At 36.0% G+C, this 22,177-nt stretch overlaps 2 protein-coding genes across 3 annotated transcripts in view; one reads left to right on the top strand and one right to left on the bottom strand.

Moving 5' to 3' along the window:
* The window catches only part of LOC127847715 (RNA cytidine acetyltransferase-like), a 46,956-nt gene extending 46,397 nt beyond the window's left edge, over window positions 1-559 (bottom strand). The window contains exon 1 of one of the 2 annotated variants that reach the window (XM_052379805.1): window positions 435-559. The gene's annotated coding sequence lies outside the window, so the exon portion shown is untranslated. The remainder of the gene's footprint in view (window positions 1-434) is intronic. The other variant, XM_052379807.1, reaches the window with a different exon arrangement.
* Window positions 505-21,505, top strand: LOC127847719 (meiosis 1 arrest protein-like). The gene is made up of 14 exons (XM_052379814.1): window positions 505-647; window positions 5,241-5,401; window positions 6,152-6,331; window positions 7,418-7,531; window positions 8,532-8,676; window positions 9,248-9,355; window positions 13,208-13,284; window positions 15,068-15,211; window positions 16,037-16,138; window positions 16,863-17,003; window positions 17,236-17,322; window positions 17,900-18,016; window positions 19,768-19,886; window positions 20,590-21,505. Exons 1-14 carry the CDS (start codon window positions 608-610, stop codon window positions 20,759-20,761), a joined length of 1,707 nt encoding a protein of 568 aa, XP_052235774.1. The 5' UTR covers window positions 505-607; the 3' UTR covers window positions 20,762-21,505.
* The last annotated feature ends 672 nt before the right edge of the window (window positions 21,506-22,177 follow it).

Here is a 22,177-nt window from a genome sequence, read left to right as displayed (position 1 = left end):
CAACTTTCTGATATATTGTGTCTGAAGCTTTGATGTTGACAATTCGAAAGTGCCCACCCATTTTCCAAAGATGAATGCACCAAGATCATGAAGATGATCAATAATTAACTTTTATTAAGAAGATATCCAACGACTGACCAAACAGCAACACTAATGATTTAACTGTGTTATACACGTGTTGATAAAACCACAATTGTGCTTAAATAGTGATGACCTTAACTTCGGTTATTCACATTGAATATTATAGATTCGTGTTACCTGTTCCACAAACACAAACTGACAAGGTAACCTAAGGTAAAGTCAAAGTGTAGCCCTAACGCTCGCGAAAATTCATTGCATCATATGCAAGTTAGCAATGTTTGATTTGATATATCAACAAGTCCAAAACAGTAGATGCGTCTGTCATTATTTAATACGAAACACGTTTAACATACCTTATTCCAGAGACAACATTTTAATTCGTGTGAGTTACATCAAATTGGGTTTTGTTTGTAAACACTCACACGTGCTGGGACTTTCTGACGGAGGTGGTTTCTTAACCTTCACCGATAAACATTTTTCCGCGCCAAATGTCAAACGTTGCTGCAGAAGTTCACAAACACAAACTATGACAGATAGAGTGCGTTATTTATTAGGGAAACAGCCAGGTAATTATAACTCAGACAAATATTATGTTACTAAACTTCTATAAGAATTAAGACTGTTTAAACTATAATTATCAAATGCATCATCTATTTTGTTTTATCTCTTAGCTTACTCTCATAGTATCGGCCCTCCTGACCTCATACTATCGTGCCTTTAACAAAAACCCTCAAGAAGTGCTGGAAATTTAATTATTTTTCAAGTGTTAGAAACCAATCTGAAGGGCCGATACTATGAGACAATTGTACATCAAACAGATTACTTCAGTTGATTGGTGTATAGCGGATTTTAGTGAGTAACGGATAGGTTAAACGTTTTTTGCAAAATACTTTTATTGATGTTAAAATTTATAGTTGTCTATGAATTGAATACAAAAAGCCTATCATTGTTAAGTCGATTCATGTTTTTGTTGACGTGTTTCAATGTTTACAACTGTTTCTTTTTTCGAAAGCATGGATCTCTCATGCCATAGTCAAACTCATACGTAAAAGAGATAAACTTTACTCAAAGCTAAAGAGGTCAAAAACTCCAAACCCCCAAAAGGTCACACAATTCAAATCCCTTAAAGCCCAAATACAAAAGCAAATAAGGAACTCGTATTGGTCCTATTTAGACACAGTTATCTTTACTGATAGTTCCAACCCAGGCCAAAAGAAAAAGTTTTACTTCTTCATCAAATCAAACAAAAATGAAAACTCAGAAGTAGCCCCACTAAGCAGTAACGGTCAAATACACTCTGATTCAACCACAAAGGCCAACATACTAAATCAACAGTTTGAATCCGTCTTCTCCCGCCCCCAGCCTATTATTCTCAAACAACTTGCTAAGAGTGCCATACCTAATCTCTCCCACCCATTGATGCCCCCAATTAACATAACTGTCCAAGGAATTGATAAACTCCTAACTGGCCTAAATCCCAATAAAGCATCAGGCCCAGATGAAATCTCCCCAAGGCTTCTCAAAGAGCTGCACAGTGAAGTTGCCCCAATTCTGACAAGCATTTTCCAGAGGTCACTGGATACAGGAATTGTCCGAGATGACTGGAGACATGCAGTTATTTCCCCTGTCTACAAAAATGGTCAAAAGTCCAAAGCTAGTAACTATCGGCCCATTTCCCTTACCTGCATTGCATCCAAACTTATGGAACATATCCTGGTCTCAAACATTATGAAGTACTTTGACGCCCACAACATATTAAGCCCCCAGCAGCACGGTTTTAGGTCAAAACGGAGCTGCGAGACCCAACTCATAGGTTCCACCCAGGAGATTGCTGACAATTTAGAACTCGGTCAGCAGACTGATGTCATCATAATGGACTTCAGTAAAGCCTTCGACAAAGTAGATTACCACAAATTAATCCACAAACTTAAACATCTGGGAATTAATAATGAGGTCTCCTCTTGGGTCCGCTCTTTTCTCCAAAACAGGTCACAACAAGTTCTGGTCGAAGGTAAAAGCTCCGATAGGCTGCCAGTCCTCTCCGGAGTCCCCAGGGTTCGGTACTCGGCCCTTGCCTCTTCCTCGCCTACATTAATGACCTACCTGAAAGCATCAAAAGTCGGGCCCGCCTCTTTGCTGATGATACTGTGGTTTATCTAACCATCAAATCCTTATCTTCCGCAGAAAGCTTACAGCAGGACCTGCACCTACTAGAGTTATGGGAGCGGGAATGGTCTGTGGAATTTAATCTCCACAAGTGCGAGATCTTAAGAATCCATAAAAAAAGAAAACCCCTCATATTCCCCTATAGGCTACATAACATGGAACTTAGATCAACCGAACGGTCCAAATACTTAGGAGTCACCTTAGGTCAAAATCTCAATTGGGCCCCTCACATAAACAACATTACCTCAAAGGCCAAAAATACTTTCCGCTTCATCAAAAGGAATGTCAAAACCGACAACAAAAAGGTCAAAGAAGCTGCCTACAAAACATATGTCCGCCTCCAGGGTTTTTTTTGGCCCGATTTTATAGCCGAAATTCGGCTATGTTCCCAATCCCAAAAAGTATACTTTTTTCCCAAAATGTGGCAAAAAATTCCCAATTTCCAAAAAAAAAAAAAAAAAATAAAAAAAAAAATTTTTTTTTTTTTAGAAAGAAGTCTATTGTGTATTTTATCTCAATTTCAATTCAATTACATCTAACAAAGTATTATATGATTTTGTTCTTTTAATTTAAATGATTATAGAGAGTTATATCAAATTTAGTATTTTCCTAATCAGTGGACTTTTCATGTGGAAAAAAAGGCTAATGAATTTATTTTCCCAATTTCATGAACATGCCGATAAAATTCCCAATTCCAAAGCCATTGGCTATCTTCCCAAAAAGTGGAAAAAAAACCCTGGCCTCCAAGTTGAATACTGTTCTACAGTCTGGGATCCCTGGCAGAAATACCTCACATACAAAATTGAAATGATTCAGAGATCAGCAGCCCGTTACGTACTTAATGACTACGGTTACACCAGCAGTGTCTCCGATATGATTTCGGCCCTAAATTGGAAAACCTTGGAATATAGAAGACGCCAGGCCACCCTTGTCATGTTCTTCAAAATCAGAAATGATTTAGTTGCCGTGGATCATCACCATCTTATTCCTACCAGAAACCTAAATTACCTAATCCCACATTCCAAAACAAATTACCACCTAAACTCCTTCTTTCCCAGGGCTATCAGGCTATGGAACGGTCTACCAACCTATATACAATCCAGCCCCAGCCTACTGACCTATGTCAGTCGGTTGAATTCCCACCAGCTCTAGACCCCCTACTTCTGTTTTTAACTTTAGCTTTCTTGTAGATCTTTTTAACCTACTAATCCTTTGCACATAATTTTTAAAAAAACTAACACCCTGTTTTCCAGACAAGCGTCTGTCAGTTATAATCGAGCACGATTGTAGACAGTATCAAGTTGAAGTATCAAGTTGAAGTTGAAGCAAAACAAGGTCACGTTATGTAAGCACCGTTTTTGTGACGACAGGAAAAGTGCAGACGAATGGTTTCTTGAATTTTGCAGATTTTTTTGGTAAACATAATGTTCATTGATGTAATAGTTTAGTATTATGTGTCCTTTACAAAAGTTAGAATGCTCAGAAACCAAATTGATGCGTACCATATAAAATAAGCATGAAAGCTGCAACTCGGGATTTAGTGAATAACGGACATGTGATGACCCATATTCAGGAATGTGGGGATTGTCTCAAAATAAATATAAACTCAATTGAAGTTGTCCAATACACATGTGGTTAGCGTGTGGCTGTGCTATTATATAGTGAAAACATCATTTTTGATGAAAAATAATCAAATTACATGTATAACGAAAAATCGATTTATCTGAAAACATATTTTTCACTATCAAATCTATATATATATACCAAGGTATTCAACTCAAAATGACTCGAATATATGGTGCATCGCTTCATCAATTGTGCAGCAATTTCCATGAACTTGGTCTTATAAACACAGAAAGTAATTTCCTTTCTGGAAATGTACATATATTGCAATTATTTTTTACAAATGCTGTGGCAAATTTCAAGAAATAACATGATACAAATGTAATCCGATAAAGACCTAAGCGATACGGTAATGGCTGAATCAGTGTACCCTGAAATTCGCGCTGTAAACAAATAACTTTTTTCGGAAATTTAAAACCGCTGGCATGTTTCAATAGGAAAGACATGTGTCTATCTAGGTTTAATGGTTTAATTACTGAATGCATGGTGTTTACGTTGAAATGAGACTCGAAGTCCTTAGCTATCCGTTATACACCAATCAACTGTACATGGAGCTTAGTCTAGCCAGTATTTTGTCAAAAGATTGCCGATTTAAATGCAGTTTTCGTTGTTCTGTCAAAGAATACACATTTAACTATTGATTTACATATAACACATGCGTGTTTTTGTATTTGTTAACTTCCAAAATTCATACGTATTCATTATGAGGGCCGATACTATGGAAAGACATGCTAGATACTGTTAGTTTTCTGACCTATCATCGACATTTCGCATGCCCTGCTCTACTAAACTAATAAACATTAACTAATTCACAGGTTTGGCACAACATGTGGAAAAAGTATTGCTAAATCCTGGCCAAATTATATTTTTCTCAGAAGAATTCATGTTTGTTTAAAGCTTGATATAGCAGTCTATATCATCAAATATCATCAAATGTGAGTTTGCGGGTTCAAGCTTGTTCTGAAGCAGACCATGACTTTATTATTTATTTTGAAATTCTCACACTTAGAGGTCAAACTTCAATATCTAAAATTCACATTTTTGTTAAGCCTGCTTGTGGAAAACTTAAGGTAGCACTAGCAGTCACAGTGGTTGGATTAGAGACATGTTGTGTACGTCTCTGGTTGGATCATGTATGTGTGTGACTGTGTGCCTCAGAGGTTGTCTGGATTGTAACTTTCCAATTCATTGGGCAATTTTTTACTTAAAAAAAAAACAACACAAAAAATAGTGAATTAACAGATCTATTTGAGATTTTACATGATAATGTATGAGACAAAATATGTTCTTCATTATCCATGCATTATAGTTTATAACAAACTTATAATATTATTGATATTGTTAAATGGTTAATTACTGCATTTTCATAGCACGTCTGTTGCTGATCGACCAATCAGCCCCTATAACTCCCGACATAGGAGACAATCTGTGTCTTGCATTAGAAAATGTGCTTGCCTTGGCATGTAATTTCACTGGACCATCAAGGATGCCTTTTTTCAGTGTCATGGTTCTTCAACATTATCAACCAGAGGTTAGTATCTGAGCTTTTAGTGTTGGTTTAAAGCATTAGCCAGTGTGTTTTTTCACCATTTTGGGAACGGGGCCAGGTCTCTTTGGATTGGGAAAAAATGTGCGTTTTTTACTAAAATTTGGAAATAAGTGTTGTTCTTTTGCTTACCAATGCTTCTAAATTGACAATAAAAATGATTTCAATATTATATTTACTTAGATCCTTACTCTGACACAGTAGGCGACCGACAAAGCTCTTGTTTACAACTATTTTGCTCCTACTCCTCTGAACCTTTGTGATATTTCTTGTAATAATGTGGGTTTGTTTTGTTTTATTAATTTATTAGACTAATTAACAAAAAAATTGGGGGGGATCAAGACTCATAAATTGTATACAGGAATGTCATTACCTTATCTTAAATTAATGATTTTACAGAATTTGATGTGAATGTACTGGTAATTAACCCATTTATGCCTAGTGGACTCTCCCATCTTACAGAAATTCCTTAAAGCAAACAGCGCAGACCCTGATGAGACGCCACATGATGCCCATGCCTTTTTTCTAGATGCTAGGCATAAATGAGTTAATTTTACTGTATGACTAGTAATTTTGATGTATTATTGTTTCTTTGATCTTAAAGTCTACTGAGCATTAACTATGGTGCATACTTTAAAAAAGAAGCAAAATAATTAGAAAAACACATTTTGCATAAATGATTTTAATTAAAATAAAGAAATACACTAATTTCACATAAATTTACATTAATTTCAGGTAATCTTGCCCTTCTCATATGTAAGGAACAACTTTCATCGAATACAGACAGCTCTAAATGATGTCCACTTAAGAATATCGGAGAGTGTCAACGCCTGCAAAGAAGCTTCTCCTAGTTACTTTCAGGCTATTGCAGAAGCTTGTCTGTTGTACAGGAGACAGCTCCAATCCACTGCACAGGTTTGTTGAATTTAAAAGGTCCGAATAAAGTCTGAAAACTGGAGTACATGTATTTGCTTTGGAAATTTCTTAAAAACTAACGCTTTCCTCCCTAATTGAAGTTGATGTTCCCCACATTTTGAAGCCCTTACTTTAAATGCTACAAAATTATGGTTACAAGTTACTGTGGTATTTCTTCTTTAACATTTTTGGTCTCTGTAACATGAAAAATCATTCAGTTCATGCATATGCTGCATAAATGAATACCCTAAAACAATGCTTCAGTTGGAATTTTACCCTGAATTGTGTGGTTGTCATCCAGGTCTAGGTCACGGTGGATAAAAATAAAACAAATGTTTCTGTCTTTAAACATGAGAAAAATTAGAAATATTTAAATGATTCAGGTGTGGAAGTTATGGTGAGGGTAACTGTTTCTAAAATACGCACATGCGTAACACTCAGTAACTGTATAAAAAATTGTTTTTAATGAGTTATTCTTCATTTAGACCATGTAGAATTTGTGTATGGACCCTATCACCTCTGGCTGTTTGTCTGTTCTATCATCCCCTCATTCATCCACAAAGTTTATGTTTTTCTTTTAGAACATTAAGTTATTAACCCATTTATGCCTAGCATCTAGAAAAAAGGACTTGGCAAACAGCGTAGACCCAGATGAGACGGCACATGATGTGGCGTCTCATCAGGGTCTGCGCTGTTTGCTTAAAGGAATTTCTGTAAGAAATATTGTAAATATAGAAATAAATATACTAGACATCCCTAATTTTGGAAATAAATTGATCCAATTAAGAAGGATGGGAGCGTCCATTAGGCATATACGGGTTAATTTGAAAGTACCTCTGACCAGTAAAAGAAAAGCTGAGCATGCTGCTCTCTGACATCATGCAGTACCAATTTGCAGCACAAACTACAACATTTCCATTCCTAACCAATCTGAATCACCTTCACAAAATACCGTTTTCCATTCTGTGTCTTAATAGTCATTAGTTACAGCTTCCTCATTGTTTGCTTTTTCAGTTTCTGATATTTTGTCAGTGTCTTTAAACTAGAACATAATGTAGTGTGTGAATGCCCTTGTTTTTCTTGAAGCCAGGAGGGTTCTGTCAGCAGTTGGAGATTATACTTCTCACTTGCCAGAGCTCTAGTCATGTCCAGCGTCTTGTGGACACTGCATTGGCTTCCATCGACACACAGTATTTGAAGGTTTGTGGTGCAATAAAATTTGAACATGAGTGGTTTCATATTGTATAAAACATATATTTGTCTTTCTCTTGTCAGTAAACCATAACTTTTAAGACATAACTTTTAAATACATAAACAATAAAATTTGGATATTTAAAGGGTGCTCATGATTTAAATATATGTATTGATGTAGAATAAGTCTTGGACTCGTATGATGTGATAGAAATTGATTTGAAAATGTTAAAGTTTTTAAAGTAATTATTTGCTCTTTTGCTTTGATCTAATACATTTGTTTATTGAATTTGGGTATTTAATTTGTAATACGCTGATTCAAGTTTGGCAGCTGTCAGTCACCAGTATAATTTTACCTGATATACTTAAAAAAGATAAACATGTTCAGCAAAGTTGTCAGTAAATAAATATAGGATCTGGCACGAGTTGTCATATCATACCAAATTTTATTAAACAAGTTCAGAAATTATGTTAGTAAGCGAGCCTTTGGCGAGCTTACTAACGATTTTCCTGGACGAGTTTAATAAAATATGGTATGATATGACAACGAATGTCAGATTTTTTTTATCACATGCTTTTAAATGAGCAATTAAATAAATATTTATGCAAACATAATGATAAATCACGCATATTGTTTACATTTCCTGGCGTCATTTGGAATGCCTCGGCTTTTACAAAGCAAAATAACAAAATGCGATTGGTCAATAAACGAAAACTCAGCCAATGAAAACGCTTACAAATGTTGTATTACACATGTGTAATATAAAAAAATATGTAATGGTTGTATTACATTGGAAACAGGGTATAGCATGTGATAAAATGACATCCTTGATATGATTGATACAAAATATATGTACTGTTAAATGCAGCCATTGATACAAAATACATGTACTGTTAAATGCAGCCATTGATACAAAATACATATACTGTTAAATGCAGCCAATAAAACTAACAAACAAACCTTTATGTAGAACTTGTATTGATTACCTGATAAGAATACCCCTTGCAGAGGATACAGGTGGTGAGCCTGAGCTGCACTGGTGGGTGGGGTATGGAGGACGTTGACCTAGATGGCAGCCAGTCCAGCCTGCACTCCAATGACTCCAGCAACGCCAGTCTGAGCAGCCTCATAGAAGTGATCAACATGGAACCAGGTAAAAAAATATATAATGCACATTTTATGAGGAATCGCTTTGTCCTCTCTGTTTCTGTTGCAATGAGTTGAGCATCCATTTATCAGCCTGAGTACAAAAATGCAGGAAGTCAAAATAAGCAGTTAAAAATGTTTAAGTATAAGAATGGTGTGTTACATTCCAATAAAACATGGTTACTTATAAGGTTGCACTTTGAGGTAAGTGGGAAAAATAGACAGCATTTCAGCAAAGAATTGCTTATCCAGGCTCCCCAGGGCATATATCGACATGAAATAACTGAATGAGGCGTTGAGTCACAAAAAACTATTTTGCTGCGGTAAAGATCAGGCAGAAAAAAAAGCCTTGTTTTTCTTTTTATCTTCTACCAAAAAAGTTGTATGCATGATTAAAAAACTTCATCTGTAGTACAATCATGATACATTTTATTATGTCATTATTTTTTTAAGTGATACGGATTAAAGCGAGACAATGGCTCTTCCTAGATACATTTAATATGTTAATCACTTTTGTAGGAAAATGAACAACTTTATTCCTATCCTTACATCATACATGTACTTTATTGGTGTTTCAGAGGTTTTGTGCCTGCAAAACTTGTTCACTGGCTGGTTGGTTGACATGGGAACAGACAGCGAGCACCTGCATATCCTACTGCCACCTTGCCTAAACAGTGGTAATGCAGGTATGGGGTCCAAAAAGGGTTTCTTTATTTCACCAAAATTGATTCAAGTCGAGTCAAAGTTTGTCCAAGTATTGGACATGCAGCCTTGGAAGTTGGAAAACAGAAAGAGTGATTATTTATCACAAACATATGCACCAGATTGTGTGCTTGTCATTTTTAAATGAATAAATGTGAGCCGCAGCACAGGCTAATATGGGAAGACACTTTGTGCTTTTTAGCTCACCTGATTGCTCAGGTGAGCTTTTGTGACCAGTTTTTGTCCGTCATACGTCCGTCCGTAAACATTTGTTCGTAAACACTCTAGAGGCCACATTTATTGTCCGATCTTCATGAAACTTGGTCAGAAGCTTCGTCCCAATGAAATCTCGGTCGAGTTCGAAACTGGGTCGTGCAGGGTCAAAAACTAGGTCACTAGGTCAAAAAAAAGAAAAAACTTGTAAACACTGTAGAAGTCACATTTCATGCCCAATCTTCATATAACTTTGTCAAAATGTTTGTCTTAATTATATGTTGGTTGAGTTCAAAAGTGGTTCCGATCCGTTGAAAAACATGCCAGTGGGCGGGGCAGTTTTCCTTATTTGGCTATAGAGAAACCTTGTAAACACTCTGGAAGTCACAATTTTTGCCCAATCATCATGAAAGTTGGTCAAAACATTGGTTTTATTGATTTCTCGGACGTCCCCCTGGCAACCATGTTTTTCAACAGACCGGAACCATTTTCAAACTTAACTCACGTATCTAGGAAACAAAAGTTCTGACAAAATTTCATGAAAATTGGACCAAAAATGTGACTGCTAGAGTGTTGACATGTTTTCACTATATGCATATAGAGAAAAATGCCCTGCACACTGGTGGCCATGTTTTTTCACACAACTTTTTACCCCTGTGACCTTTGCCTTGAAGTTAGAGTCCATGTTTAGGTTTTGAAAAATGCTCATTACTTCTATGTCCCTTGAGATATAACCTTCATATTTGGAATGCATGTTTATATGGACAAGGTCTTTCCATACGCACACAAATTTTGACCCCTGTGACCTTGACCTTGAACTTAGGGTCCGCATTTAGGTTTCGAAATCTGCATTTAGGTTTCGAAAAATGCTATTAATTCTATTAAAGCGTTTATAGGGGGCATATGTCATCCTATGGTGACAGCTCTTGTTTTTAGCTCACCTGATTGCTCAGGTGAGCTTTTGTGACTGGTCTTTGTCCGACCGTCCACATTTGTTCGTAAACACTCTAGAGGCCACATTTATTTCGGATCTTCATGAAACTTGGTCAGAAGATTTGTCTGAATAAAATCTCGATTGAGTTTGAAACTGGGTCATGTTGGGTCAAAAACTAGGTAAAAAAAAAAGAAAATGCTTGTTAACACTGTAGAAGTCACAAATAATGCCCAATCTTCATGTAACTTTGTCTATATGTCTGTGTTAATGATATGTTGGTTAAGTTCAAAAGTAGTTCCGGTCCATTGAAAAACATGGCCGCCAGTGGGCGGGGCAGTTTTCCTTATATGGCTATAGAGAAACCTTGTAAACACTCTAAAATTTTTCCCAATCATCATGAAAGTTAATCAAAACATTTTTTTTATTGATATGTTGGACGAGTTTGAAAATGGTCCAGATCGGTGAAAAAACATGGTCGCCAGAGGGCGGGGCATTTTTCTCTATATGTATATAGTGAAAACATGTGAACACTCTAGAAGTCACATTTTTTTCCCAATTATCATGAAATTTGGTCAGAACATTTGTTTTCTTGATACGAGAATTGAGTTGGAAAATGTTTCCGGTCAGTTGAATAACATGGCTGCCGGGGGGGGGGCAGTTTTTAACCAGGTTTTCCGAAGGAAAAAACTGGTTATTAGATTGGCGAATGCGGGCGGGCTGGCTGGCTGGCGGGCTGGCTGGCTGGCGGGCTGGCGGAATAAGCTTGTCCGGGCCATAACTATGTCGTTCATTGTCAGATTTTAAAATCATTTGGCACATTTGTTCACCATCATTGGACGGTGTGTCGCGCGAAATAATTACGTCGATATCTCCAAGGTCAAGGTCACACTTTGAGTTCAAAGGTCAAAAATGGCCATAAATTAGCTTGTCCGAGCCATAACTATGTCGTTCATCGTCAGATTTTAAAATCATTTGGCACATTTGTTCACCATCATTGGACGGTGTGTCGCGCGAAATAATTACGTCGATATCTCCAAGGTCAAGGTCACACTTTGAGTTCAAAGGTCAAAAATGGCCATAAATGAGCTTGTCCTGGCCATAACTATGTCATTCATTGTGAGATTTTAAAATCATTTGGCACATTTGTTCACCATCATGGGACGGTGTGTCCCACGAAAGAATCACGTCAATATCTCCAATGTCAAGGTCGCCACGACTAAAAATAGATTTAAAAAAAAAAAAAACTTACAAAGGGGGTTAATTTTTTTTGGTCATTTCAAAAGTTCAGTTTGAGTTTTCTCCCTTTATCAGATTTTTTTTTCACAATGAAAACCTGGTTTTGTGACAATTTTGTCCCTTGTCTTATATTTATATAGTAAAAAAAAGCTTGTGAACAATCTAGAAGTCACATTTTTTGCCCAATCATCATGAAACTTGATGAATAGCTTGTTTTATATAAATCTCAGATGAGTTTGCAAATGGTCCCGATGGGTCAATAAACATGACTGCCAGGGGGGTGGGGCAGTTTTCCTTATGTGACTATATAGAGAGAATCCTTGTGATCAAACACTACAGAATTCTAATTTTTTGCCTAATCATCGTGAAACTTAGTCAATACATTGGTTTTATTGATTTCTTGGACAAGTTGGAAAATGGCTCAGATCAGTGTAACACACTTTTTAGCTCACCTGATTGCTCAGGTGAGGTTTTAGGATTGGTCTTTGTCCACAGTCCGTCCGTCCACATTTGGTTTGTAAACACTCTAGCATTCACATTTCTCAAGCATTCTTTATCAAAGTTGCTGAAAGATCTCAGTCAAGTTTGATAATGAGCAAAATCACATAATTAATGCCATAATTATTGCCCTTAGATTGTCCAAATTATCATTATACTATACAAAATCCTTGTAAGCAGTTTGATGTTTGGGGGGTCAACTCAAAATATAGGTCACCATTTAAAAGCTTACAAAAACAAAAACACTCCCTACACCAGAGTTTTGGTTCAATAATGATGAAACTTGACTAGGATGTTTGTCTGGTCAATATCTAGGTCATGTTTGACATTAGGTAAAGATTGAATGAACCAACTCCTCTCAGGTGAGCGAACTAGGGCCATCTTGTCCCTCTTGTATGCTGTTTTTTCTGTTGAAAGGAAGTCTCTTCTTAGCAGAAATCCAGTTTAGGCAAAACGTGTCGTCCCTGGTTAGCCTGTGTAGACTCCAAAGGCTAATCTGGGACGACGCTTTATGTACATGCATTAAACCCCCTATTCACAGAGCGCGGCTCATGAACATTGAAGTGATACACAATGCTTATTTATGATTTACTTTGGAATGATGCTGATTGGAAGGTAAACCACTAACAGAGATCATATTGTTCTGCTAAGTCTAAGGACCTTGTTGTCCAAGGGATACGCTCATTTTGCATTTAAATTTAGCGCAGCCATGAATTTGTAGTAAGCATATTATGTTATATGGTCTTGAATCATTTAACTTAGCATCACATTTTTTTAAGCCAGCTAAATTTTCCTTACTTAGAGCTAATGGCATTGTTGTGGCTTATTTCTAGTGCGATTGTCATATTTACTCACTATGCTGAATTATGTACACATGTTTTACATTGCCTTAAAAGCTTCATTAATTTGTAAGAAATTGTTAAGATGTCAAAACTTGTTTCTCTCTTTGCTTAAGGTGTTCCCCTCATCGTGAAGTGTGATGTGCATGAAAGGGTTTTCCAGCCTGCCCAGTTGCCATTCTACAATCAATTTGTATGTTGAATAAGTGTCTACAACTTTTTGAGCTACCTTTTTTTCCCCTTGTTTTAGTACATGAAACCATGTTATTTGCAGATCTTTAAGGTTTGTAAAAGTTTTGTTTGAGCCTTCTCTTGAACATGATCAGTAATAGGTAGTACATTTAACCCATTTATGCCTAGTGGACTCTCCCATCCTTCTAAATTGGATCAATTTATTTCCAAAATTAGGGATGTCTAGTATATTTATTTCTATATTTTGAATATTTCTTACAGAAATTCCTTTAAGCAAACAGTGCAGACCCAGAAGAGACGCCGCACCATGTGAATCTGAATTAACCCTTTACAACTTAGATACATATTTTTAAGCATTTGTAGTCCCATAGAAAGTTAAATTTAATTTAAGACCTTCCTTTCAAAATTCAAGTTTTAAATGTTTCATTTCCAACCCTTAGATACTGAGCAGCAAACAGCACAAAACCTGAACAGACTGTGAGTAAGACTGCGAGTTACTCACAGGCTGTTCTGGTTTTATGCTGGTTGCAAAAGCCATTTTCACTTTGCTTCTTATGGGGGAAAGGGTTTATCAGATCTCACTGTATAAGTTTGTATATTTTTGACACCTTATGAGAAAACTGGGCTTTATGTATGTTTGTGAAATGTCATCCCATAATTTCCTGTGCAGTCCAAACATTATAGTCAAGGACAACACATTCTCCCTTGACTTGATATTTCTTTAGAAAAAATTCCTAAAAACAAAAATCAATAAACAAGAACATTTCATAGACTTATCGGAGAACAAGGCTATTGAGTTAAGCCCTGTTTTCACAAAAGTCTTCTCTTTGATATCCTGCTTATAAAGTTAGAGAGGGGCTTATTGGAGGAATTCAGTAGGGTTTTGAAGCTTTACATGAAATGTATGCAGCGAACTGATTGTACCTTTCTCAAGGGATTATATTGTTAATTGAAATACTTATCATATGTTATGCTATGCAGTATTTGAGTGTAGAAAACCAGTGATTGATCAATCTGATCAATTCACATAATTTTGAGTGAAGTGATCAGATTAGATCATTTTATTCTGTCTGAATGCCACCTTTTAAACAACTACTTTACAAAAAATATGTATATAAGTTTAAAATTCTTTTAGTAAACAATAGAAAAAAAAGAATTTAAAAAAAACTAAATTAATTCTATGAAGCGATGACAATGCAAAAAAACCAAAAACTTTCCCCAATAATGCATTGAGCTACAGGTTTGTTTTCAACCTATTAAGATTTTGCTATTATTATATTTTTTCTCATATATCAGAAACACAAATATTTGTAATCATGACGAGGCCACTTGTGAAAATATGTTTTACATCACCACTCATGATAATAATACAATCTTACATGGCAATCAACAAATATTCTCTATTATATCGCCGTGAAGTATAGATGTGCATATTGCATTTTTCCTGTCCAACGAACCACACATTGCTGAGCTATTTGCCCTTTACCAACATGTTGCAGTTACATTAGTCACTCTTTTTACAGAGCTTTGGTCTTTGAATCAAAATATTGTGATGTAGTAACCCTTTCAGTGCGAGAACCGAATTGTGAAAGCCTTTGCAAACAGTTTGGATCCAGATGAGACGCCACAGAACGTGGCGTCTCATCTGGATCCAAACTGTTTGCTATTCGGATAGTATTCTTTGAATAAAAAATGAAGAAAATGCTGTTTTTAGAAATTGAGCAGACAACATTTTAGCAGACGACAAATTTCCCAGCATGCAATGCGTTAATGCTGTCTTGCAGACTATTCATGCTGACTCGAGCTCTATGAAGATGGTGTTTCCCAGTACAAGCAAGGCCATGGGCATATCTGTACCCATATACCAGTTGCAGGTTACCTCCCTCGTACCAGTGACAGCAGTGTGCGACTCAATCGTCTTCGATATGGTACATGTGGGATATTGCATTATAACAAAGTATTGTCTGCCTTTATACTTACAAATTGGTGCACTCTCATTTTGTGTGAAATGATTGCCTTAAGAATACATTTATAGTACAGAGTCATTTGAATAAATCTATATTTAGAAATATGTTTATTTTTTGTAGGCAAAAGAATGATGTTAATACTTATATGTGTTCACTCATATAGGTATAATGATATGAATATGTTGTGATTTCAATTGTATGTCAGAACACAGGGTTCAATCATATATTTCACGAAGTCAACAAGTACTGAGGAATTTATAATGTTTAACCCTTTGCATGCTGGGAAATTTGTTGTCTGCTAAAATGTCGTCTGCTGAATTTCTCAAATTAGCATTTTCTTCGATTTTTTTCAAAGAATACTATCAGATAGCAAACAGTTTGGATCCTGATGAGACGCCACGTTCTGTGGGTCTCATCTGGATCCAAACTGTTTGCAAAGGCCTTTAAAATTCGGTTCCCGCACTGAAAGGGTTAACATGACTCTATGAATATTTTGCTTTCAACTCGATCAAGCTTATATGAAGATATTCAAGCTGCGTGTGTTTATGTAGTAAAGACATTTATATGGTAGAGCCATTCATATGGCACATACATTTATACTGTTAAAATATATATACAGTACAGAGTTATGTGCGGTCAAGACAATTATAGGGCAAAGACATTTAAATACATGACAATGTATCATTAATAGAAGAAACTACTAGAAGCTATAATCATAACTGTATGATTATAATTGTGACAGTTTCTTAAAAGGCTACCGGTATGCTCTTTACCTTCCATGTTTAGCCTTTGGTTGCTAAGGCAACAGCCTGTTGGAAGATGGAGTGGGATGATTTGGAGAAGAACCACCAGTTACTCATAGCACTCTGTCAGGCATTGGGCAAAGAGGTGAACTATTCTTTTTTTTAACCCATTTATGCCTAGCTTCTAGAAAAAAGGCCTTGGCAAACAGTGTAGACCCAGACAAGACGCCGCATGATGCGGCGTCTCATCAGGGTCTGCGCTTTGTGCTTAAAGGAATTTCTGTAAGAAATATTCTAAATATAGAAATAAATATACTAGACATCCCTAATTTTGGAAATAAAGTGATCCAATTTAGAAGGATGGGAGAGTCCACTAGGCATAAATGGGTTAAAGTTGTGTTTGTCTGCTGCTGTTCAGGCCTTCAGTTTTGAGAAATTTTGTGCAAGGAAAGTTTGTTTTTTTTAAATAAAAAAAGCTCAAACTTGAACCTGTACATTCAGCAAGTGTACATGTATTTATAAATGTATTACAGGTCATCATGGATACTAATTTGTTTTCCAGGGAAATAAGCTTATTTGTGTTGATGTATTCCTTTTCCAGCATTTAATAAGCTTATCTGTGTTCATGTATTCCTTTGCCAGCATTTAATAAGCTTATTTGTGTTGATGTATTCCTTTGCCAGCATTTAATAAGCTTATTTGTGTTGATGTATTCCTTTGACAGCATTTAATAAGCTTATCTGTGTTGATGTATTCCGCATTTAATAAGCTTATATGTGTTGAAGTATTTGTTGGTTTATTGTTTGTTTCACTTATTTCACATTTTATGATGATTAATTATTAATTGTCTTGATCACACCCACCTACAGGAGAAGGCCATGGTTGCCAGCCTCCTTCCACCCAGTAAACCCTCACATGCTGTGAGCCAGCCAGACACAATACCACAGGGTCGCTTTCTTCTTGTTCCCTTTTCAGATGGTACCCTGCTTGTGAAGGCTTTGGCTACACAGGTTTGTTGAAAACATGTTTTGTCAGTTAATTATTCGGATATTCTCATTTCTGAAATTATATTTAAAAATGCTTTTCAATTTTTTGTGAATAATGTCATGGCAGTTACCCATATAACCGTGTTATTTACATCATCTGACTATGGTGAATAATTGATTAATATATTGAGCATAATGAACAGTGTATGTGATATGCTTCACACTATGTTTACAAGACCTAGATTAGAATTTTCAGGAGTTATTGTTGCCATATCAGCCCAGTCACAATGTTGGCAGTGTAACCCAGGATACTCATGATCTAATAAGTGAATCACTTCAACAGGTAACTCATCCATTAACAGCTGATGGTAATAATGTCTCAACAATGTGTAGCTTGTAACAAGGTATAAATCATATGCATAAATAAATTATGAAATAACTGTCATATCAAATTGTATAAGTGGTATATATGAAAATATTTAAGGCATAAGATATACTACATTGAAAATGTTGTTGGAGTTGGGGGTTATTGACCAATAAATGTTATCAGTATAATATATTTGTAATTCATCATACTTGAGAAAAAAATCTAGTGTTGGGTATAAAAAACAATTTTCAAGGCAGATTTAAGCAAAACTTTATCAGCCAGTGATACTATAAGCCAGTGAGCTTTAAACATCAATAAAAGTAATACACAAAAGTCCTTGCATTTGCATTTTAAACCTTTCAAAATTATTTGAGTGTAAATTCTTTTTACATAAATGTGTCATAACCTATTGTTATACCGCAAAATTAGCACAAATAACTTGATTCTAAAGTTAATTTTTACCAGCTAAAAAGGTTTTCAGAAATTCAGTCCAGGCTGCTTGCTTATGATGTAACTTATTACCTGGAAGTAGGTTATCTTTCAAAACATTTAGTTGGAAACCCTCGAGAGCTACAACCCCCTGGACCATAGTGCAGGCCTGTTTGAGAGTCTGAAAGGCATGGGAAGGAACCTGTCCACCCAAATGCAGCAGAAACGACCCTTGGAAGAGGTGAGCTCCATGACACGGTCTGTTCTAAGATCTTCTTAGACGCATTCTGAGAAAACTGGGCATAATGCATGTGCATAAAGTGTCTTCCCAGATTAAGCCTGTGCAGTAGTGCAGTCTGCACAGGCTAATAAGGGACGACACTTTCCGCCTAAATTGGATTTTTGCTAAGAAGAGACTTCATTTAAACGAAAAATGTCATACAAGTGGAAAGTGTCATCCCTGATTAGCCTGTGTCGTCTGCACAGGCTAACCTGGGACGACACTTTATGCACATGCATTATGCCCAGTTTTCACAGAACAAGGCTCTCATTAAGACAAATCTGAGACATGACCAATTTTTGTAGTATTAACTCTTTCAGTGCTGGAACCAAATTTTGAAGGCCTTTGCAAACAGTTGTGATCCAGATGAGACGCCACAGAACGTGGCGTCTCATCAGGATCCAAACTGTTTGCTATTCTGATAGTATTCTTTAAAAAATCGAAGAACATGCTAATTTTAGAAATTCAGCAAACGATATTTTAGCAGACGACAAATTTCCCAGCATGCAACGGGTTTAAACTGATTTACTGGTGATGGAGCAGTATGGTACTCATTTGAGTATTATGTGAAAGTCGTCTCATCTTGAGCACAATATAACTTCAGCATTTTGAAAAATTGCCACAAATGACATTTATATGGAGACTATCGGTTTGGAATTCCCCTGTGATGCCTTAAACAGCCCTTATAACAATAAGTCAGTTTGTAAGAGGAAAATAAGATGGTCAATACATGCTGTTATAAAATGTGTTTTGGGTCTTTTAATTTTTATGAGCACTCTTAAAAGTTGGTTTAAAATGTTGCCAAAAATTCTGAAAGTGCTTTATAATCAAATGGGCTTTTGCCAAATGCTTAGTAACAAAATTATACACTTTAGATATACTTGTTCTCAGTTAGGCATATTAAAATTCACAAAAATTGTCATAAAATAAAAATGTAATGTGTGTATTATATGCAGACAATCAAAATACCACACCTGCTGAGAAAATGCTACAAATATCTTGCATATAAGAAAAATCAGCAATTTAAATCTAAAAAATAATATTATCTATTGTTACATTTTTAATCTGTTATTTGGAGACTTTGTGCATGATGAACAGAGTTTAAAATGCCTTCAGTCAGCCCTTTTAACCCTTTGCATGCTGGGAAATTTGTCGTCTGCTGAATTTCTCAAATTAGCATTTTCTTCGATTTTTTTGGCAAAGAATACTATCAGAATAGCAAACACTTTGAATCCTGATGAGACGCCACGTTTTGTGGCGTCTCATCTGGGTCCAAACTTTTTGCAAAGGCCTTCAAAATTCGGTTCCAGCACTGAAAGAGTTATGATCCTGAAGCCTCAGTGGAATATGGGTAGCCAGTTAGGTGTTTCAGGGCGCTACATTTTATTTAGCGTTTTTCTTGCTTATTTTATTATTGAAGACCAATCAAAACAATGTTGTTGTTTTTCAATATATTTAATTTAGTTTTTACAAAAAATCGAAAATCTGTGTACAAGTGTCTAAAAGATGGTATGTCCTCTCGAAGGTATAAATGCTTACAGGTGGAACTTTCTCAGATAGAATTTGAGCTATTGACACACGAGTTTAAGAAATTTCCCAGACTATATAAGTAATTGCTTTATGTTACAAAACATTTGCTTATTTTGCCTAGTGATATCACAGTCTATCATGCTTTCTCCAAAACTATTTCAGTATGTGTGTATGTGTTCCAGTCCTGTCCACTGACCAATAAGATTGTTGTTAAGGGTGGGAGACCAGCTATGAAGCCGGCAGTGGTAGCAACTGTCACACGGAAACATAGTGAGCTGGCTGATACACCACTAACAAAAAGGTGACAAGGATTCGCAGTTGGACACCACTATTTCAAAGTAGTTCCAACTGTCAAAATTAGACGCAATCATAAACTCGTGTTGTTCTCTATCGTCCCAATAGATTGTTCAGTAAAAATGTGCTAGCGGTTGTATTTTGCTATGGTACTGATATAAAGGCTCTTAAATACTATTTATGCGATTTACCAGGGAAATTCAAATAAACAATCTGAGTTTAGTTAAATAAAGTACAAAAAGTATGTACAGGAATAAAAATTTGAAAGGGCAATTAATGTAAGTTAACGGTATTCCAAGTAGTGGTTTTCAACTGTGTGTATTATTTCTATGTCTGGTATCGAATATTAACATGATTACATCTATGCTAATTTCTATACATCAGTTTTCAATATAAAAAGATGGAAAGGGGCTTATTCGCAAATTTAACATTGAAAACTGTTTGCATCAATATATGAGCCTTGTTCTGAGAAAACTGGACTTAATGCATGTGCGTCAAGTGTCGTCCCAGATAAGCCTGTGCAGTCCGCACAGGCTAATCAGGGACAACACTTTCGGCCTAAACTTGATCTTTGGTAAGGAGGGACTTCCTTGAAACTAAAAATACCATAAAAGCGGAAAGTGTCATCCCTGATTGGGACGACACTTTATGCACATGCATTAAGCCCAGTTTTCTCAGAACCCAGCTCATATAAGTTAAGTGATTTGCAGGATTGAACACAAAACTGGCTCTGGGGCACCAAGAAGGACTCTGTACACACAGCCCCACAGCATGTTTTACACAGAGGACAATGCTGCAGGAGGCACCCGTCAGCAAGCCCATATAAACGCCGGTCAGATCAGACACGGGCCCTCTGTTGTGTCCTTTCCTAGTACACTATGACCAATATCGCCTGTACATAGGTTGTAAAATTTTATCTGACTGTTAAGGATTATAAATTGGTTCAATTTTTTTTCCACAATACCAGTTGTTGTTGTTGTTGAAAAAAAACATATTTTTGTCCATGCTGTGTTTGTATTTTATTTTGACTCCATAGCTTTCTAGCACTTATCTACCATATGATGTGATTAGTGCATGACCTATGTTTGACAACCTTTGGTCAAGGTTACAACTCAAGGTCAAAAGTCAAATATATGTACTTATGTCTGTAAGATTTTCAATATTTTAATGTAACTGCCGCATTCACTCTCCATGACCAGATGTGTTTCCTGTATGCATTATCCTTTTATCAAAAGTCCAAGTCACAGTTGAAAGTCAAAGACCACACATTTTGTTGAACCTTATTTTCTTACATCTCACAGCTAGTTATCTCAATCAATCTCAAAAAGTCCTTTTAGTTTCAAGTCAATTGGCTGGGCATTTTTTTATGTGTTTGGTTTGTCAATCCTGTGTAATGCTGGTATGTTAATCAGCTAGATTTGCAATTCTATTTTTGATCCATATACTGAAGTCGACTCGGATAAGGTTGCTGTTCTCCTCTATAACATGTAGACACTAATGCTTTGCTATTGAAGTTGTACTTGACAAATTTTAATGTGTGCGACATAAGTGTTATTTTTTAGGTGGCTGTTATGTTGTCTGTTTACGAGAATATATTCATGACTATTAAAACAAACAACTATTTTTTGCTAGGAATGTTGGTTGCGTTATACCTAAAAAGCTCAAATATTTGTTACAGAAGCTGCTTTTATTCAATTTAAAATGTGTTTGATTCACCGGAAGATTCCATAAAATATAGACGTATGTTAATCTCACATCAAAAAGTTCACTTCCTTAACGTTCGAAAAGAGGAAAGGACAGTACTAATTAGATTAAAATAGCTATTACATGTATGTATATGCTTTATTTTATTCTCCCTACGAGCAAAAATGAAGTACAATACAATTCTTAACAAACAACTTTTATATGGCATGTTACGTTTTTACATGAAACGTTCTCTGTTAATGTCCTTCTTGTCTTCGTTTCCTTAAATAACTAAGAACAATCGTAGAGCGAATTTACCACAAGAATGTATTCTCCCTTCATCAGTATCGGCTGATTTACCACAAGAATGTATTATCCCTTCATCAGTATCGGCTGATTTACCACAAGAATGTATTCTCCCTTCATCAGTATCGGCTGATTTACCACAAGAATGTATTATCCCTTCATCAGTATCGGCTGATTTACCACAAGAATGTATTATCCCTTCATCAGTATCGGCTGATTTACCACAAGAATGTATTATCCCTTCATCAGTATCGGCTGATTTACCACAAGAATGTATTCTCCCTTCATCAGTATCGGCTGATTTACCAC

Source organism: Dreissena polymorpha, chromosome 10 (assembly GCF_020536995.1).
Source record: "Dreissena polymorpha isolate Duluth1 chromosome 10, UMN_Dpol_1.0, whole genome shotgun sequence".
NCBI lineage: Eukaryota > Metazoa > Mollusca > Bivalvia > Myida > Dreissenidae > Dreissena > Dreissena polymorpha.
This window is presented reverse-complemented; position numbering and strand designations above follow the sequence as displayed.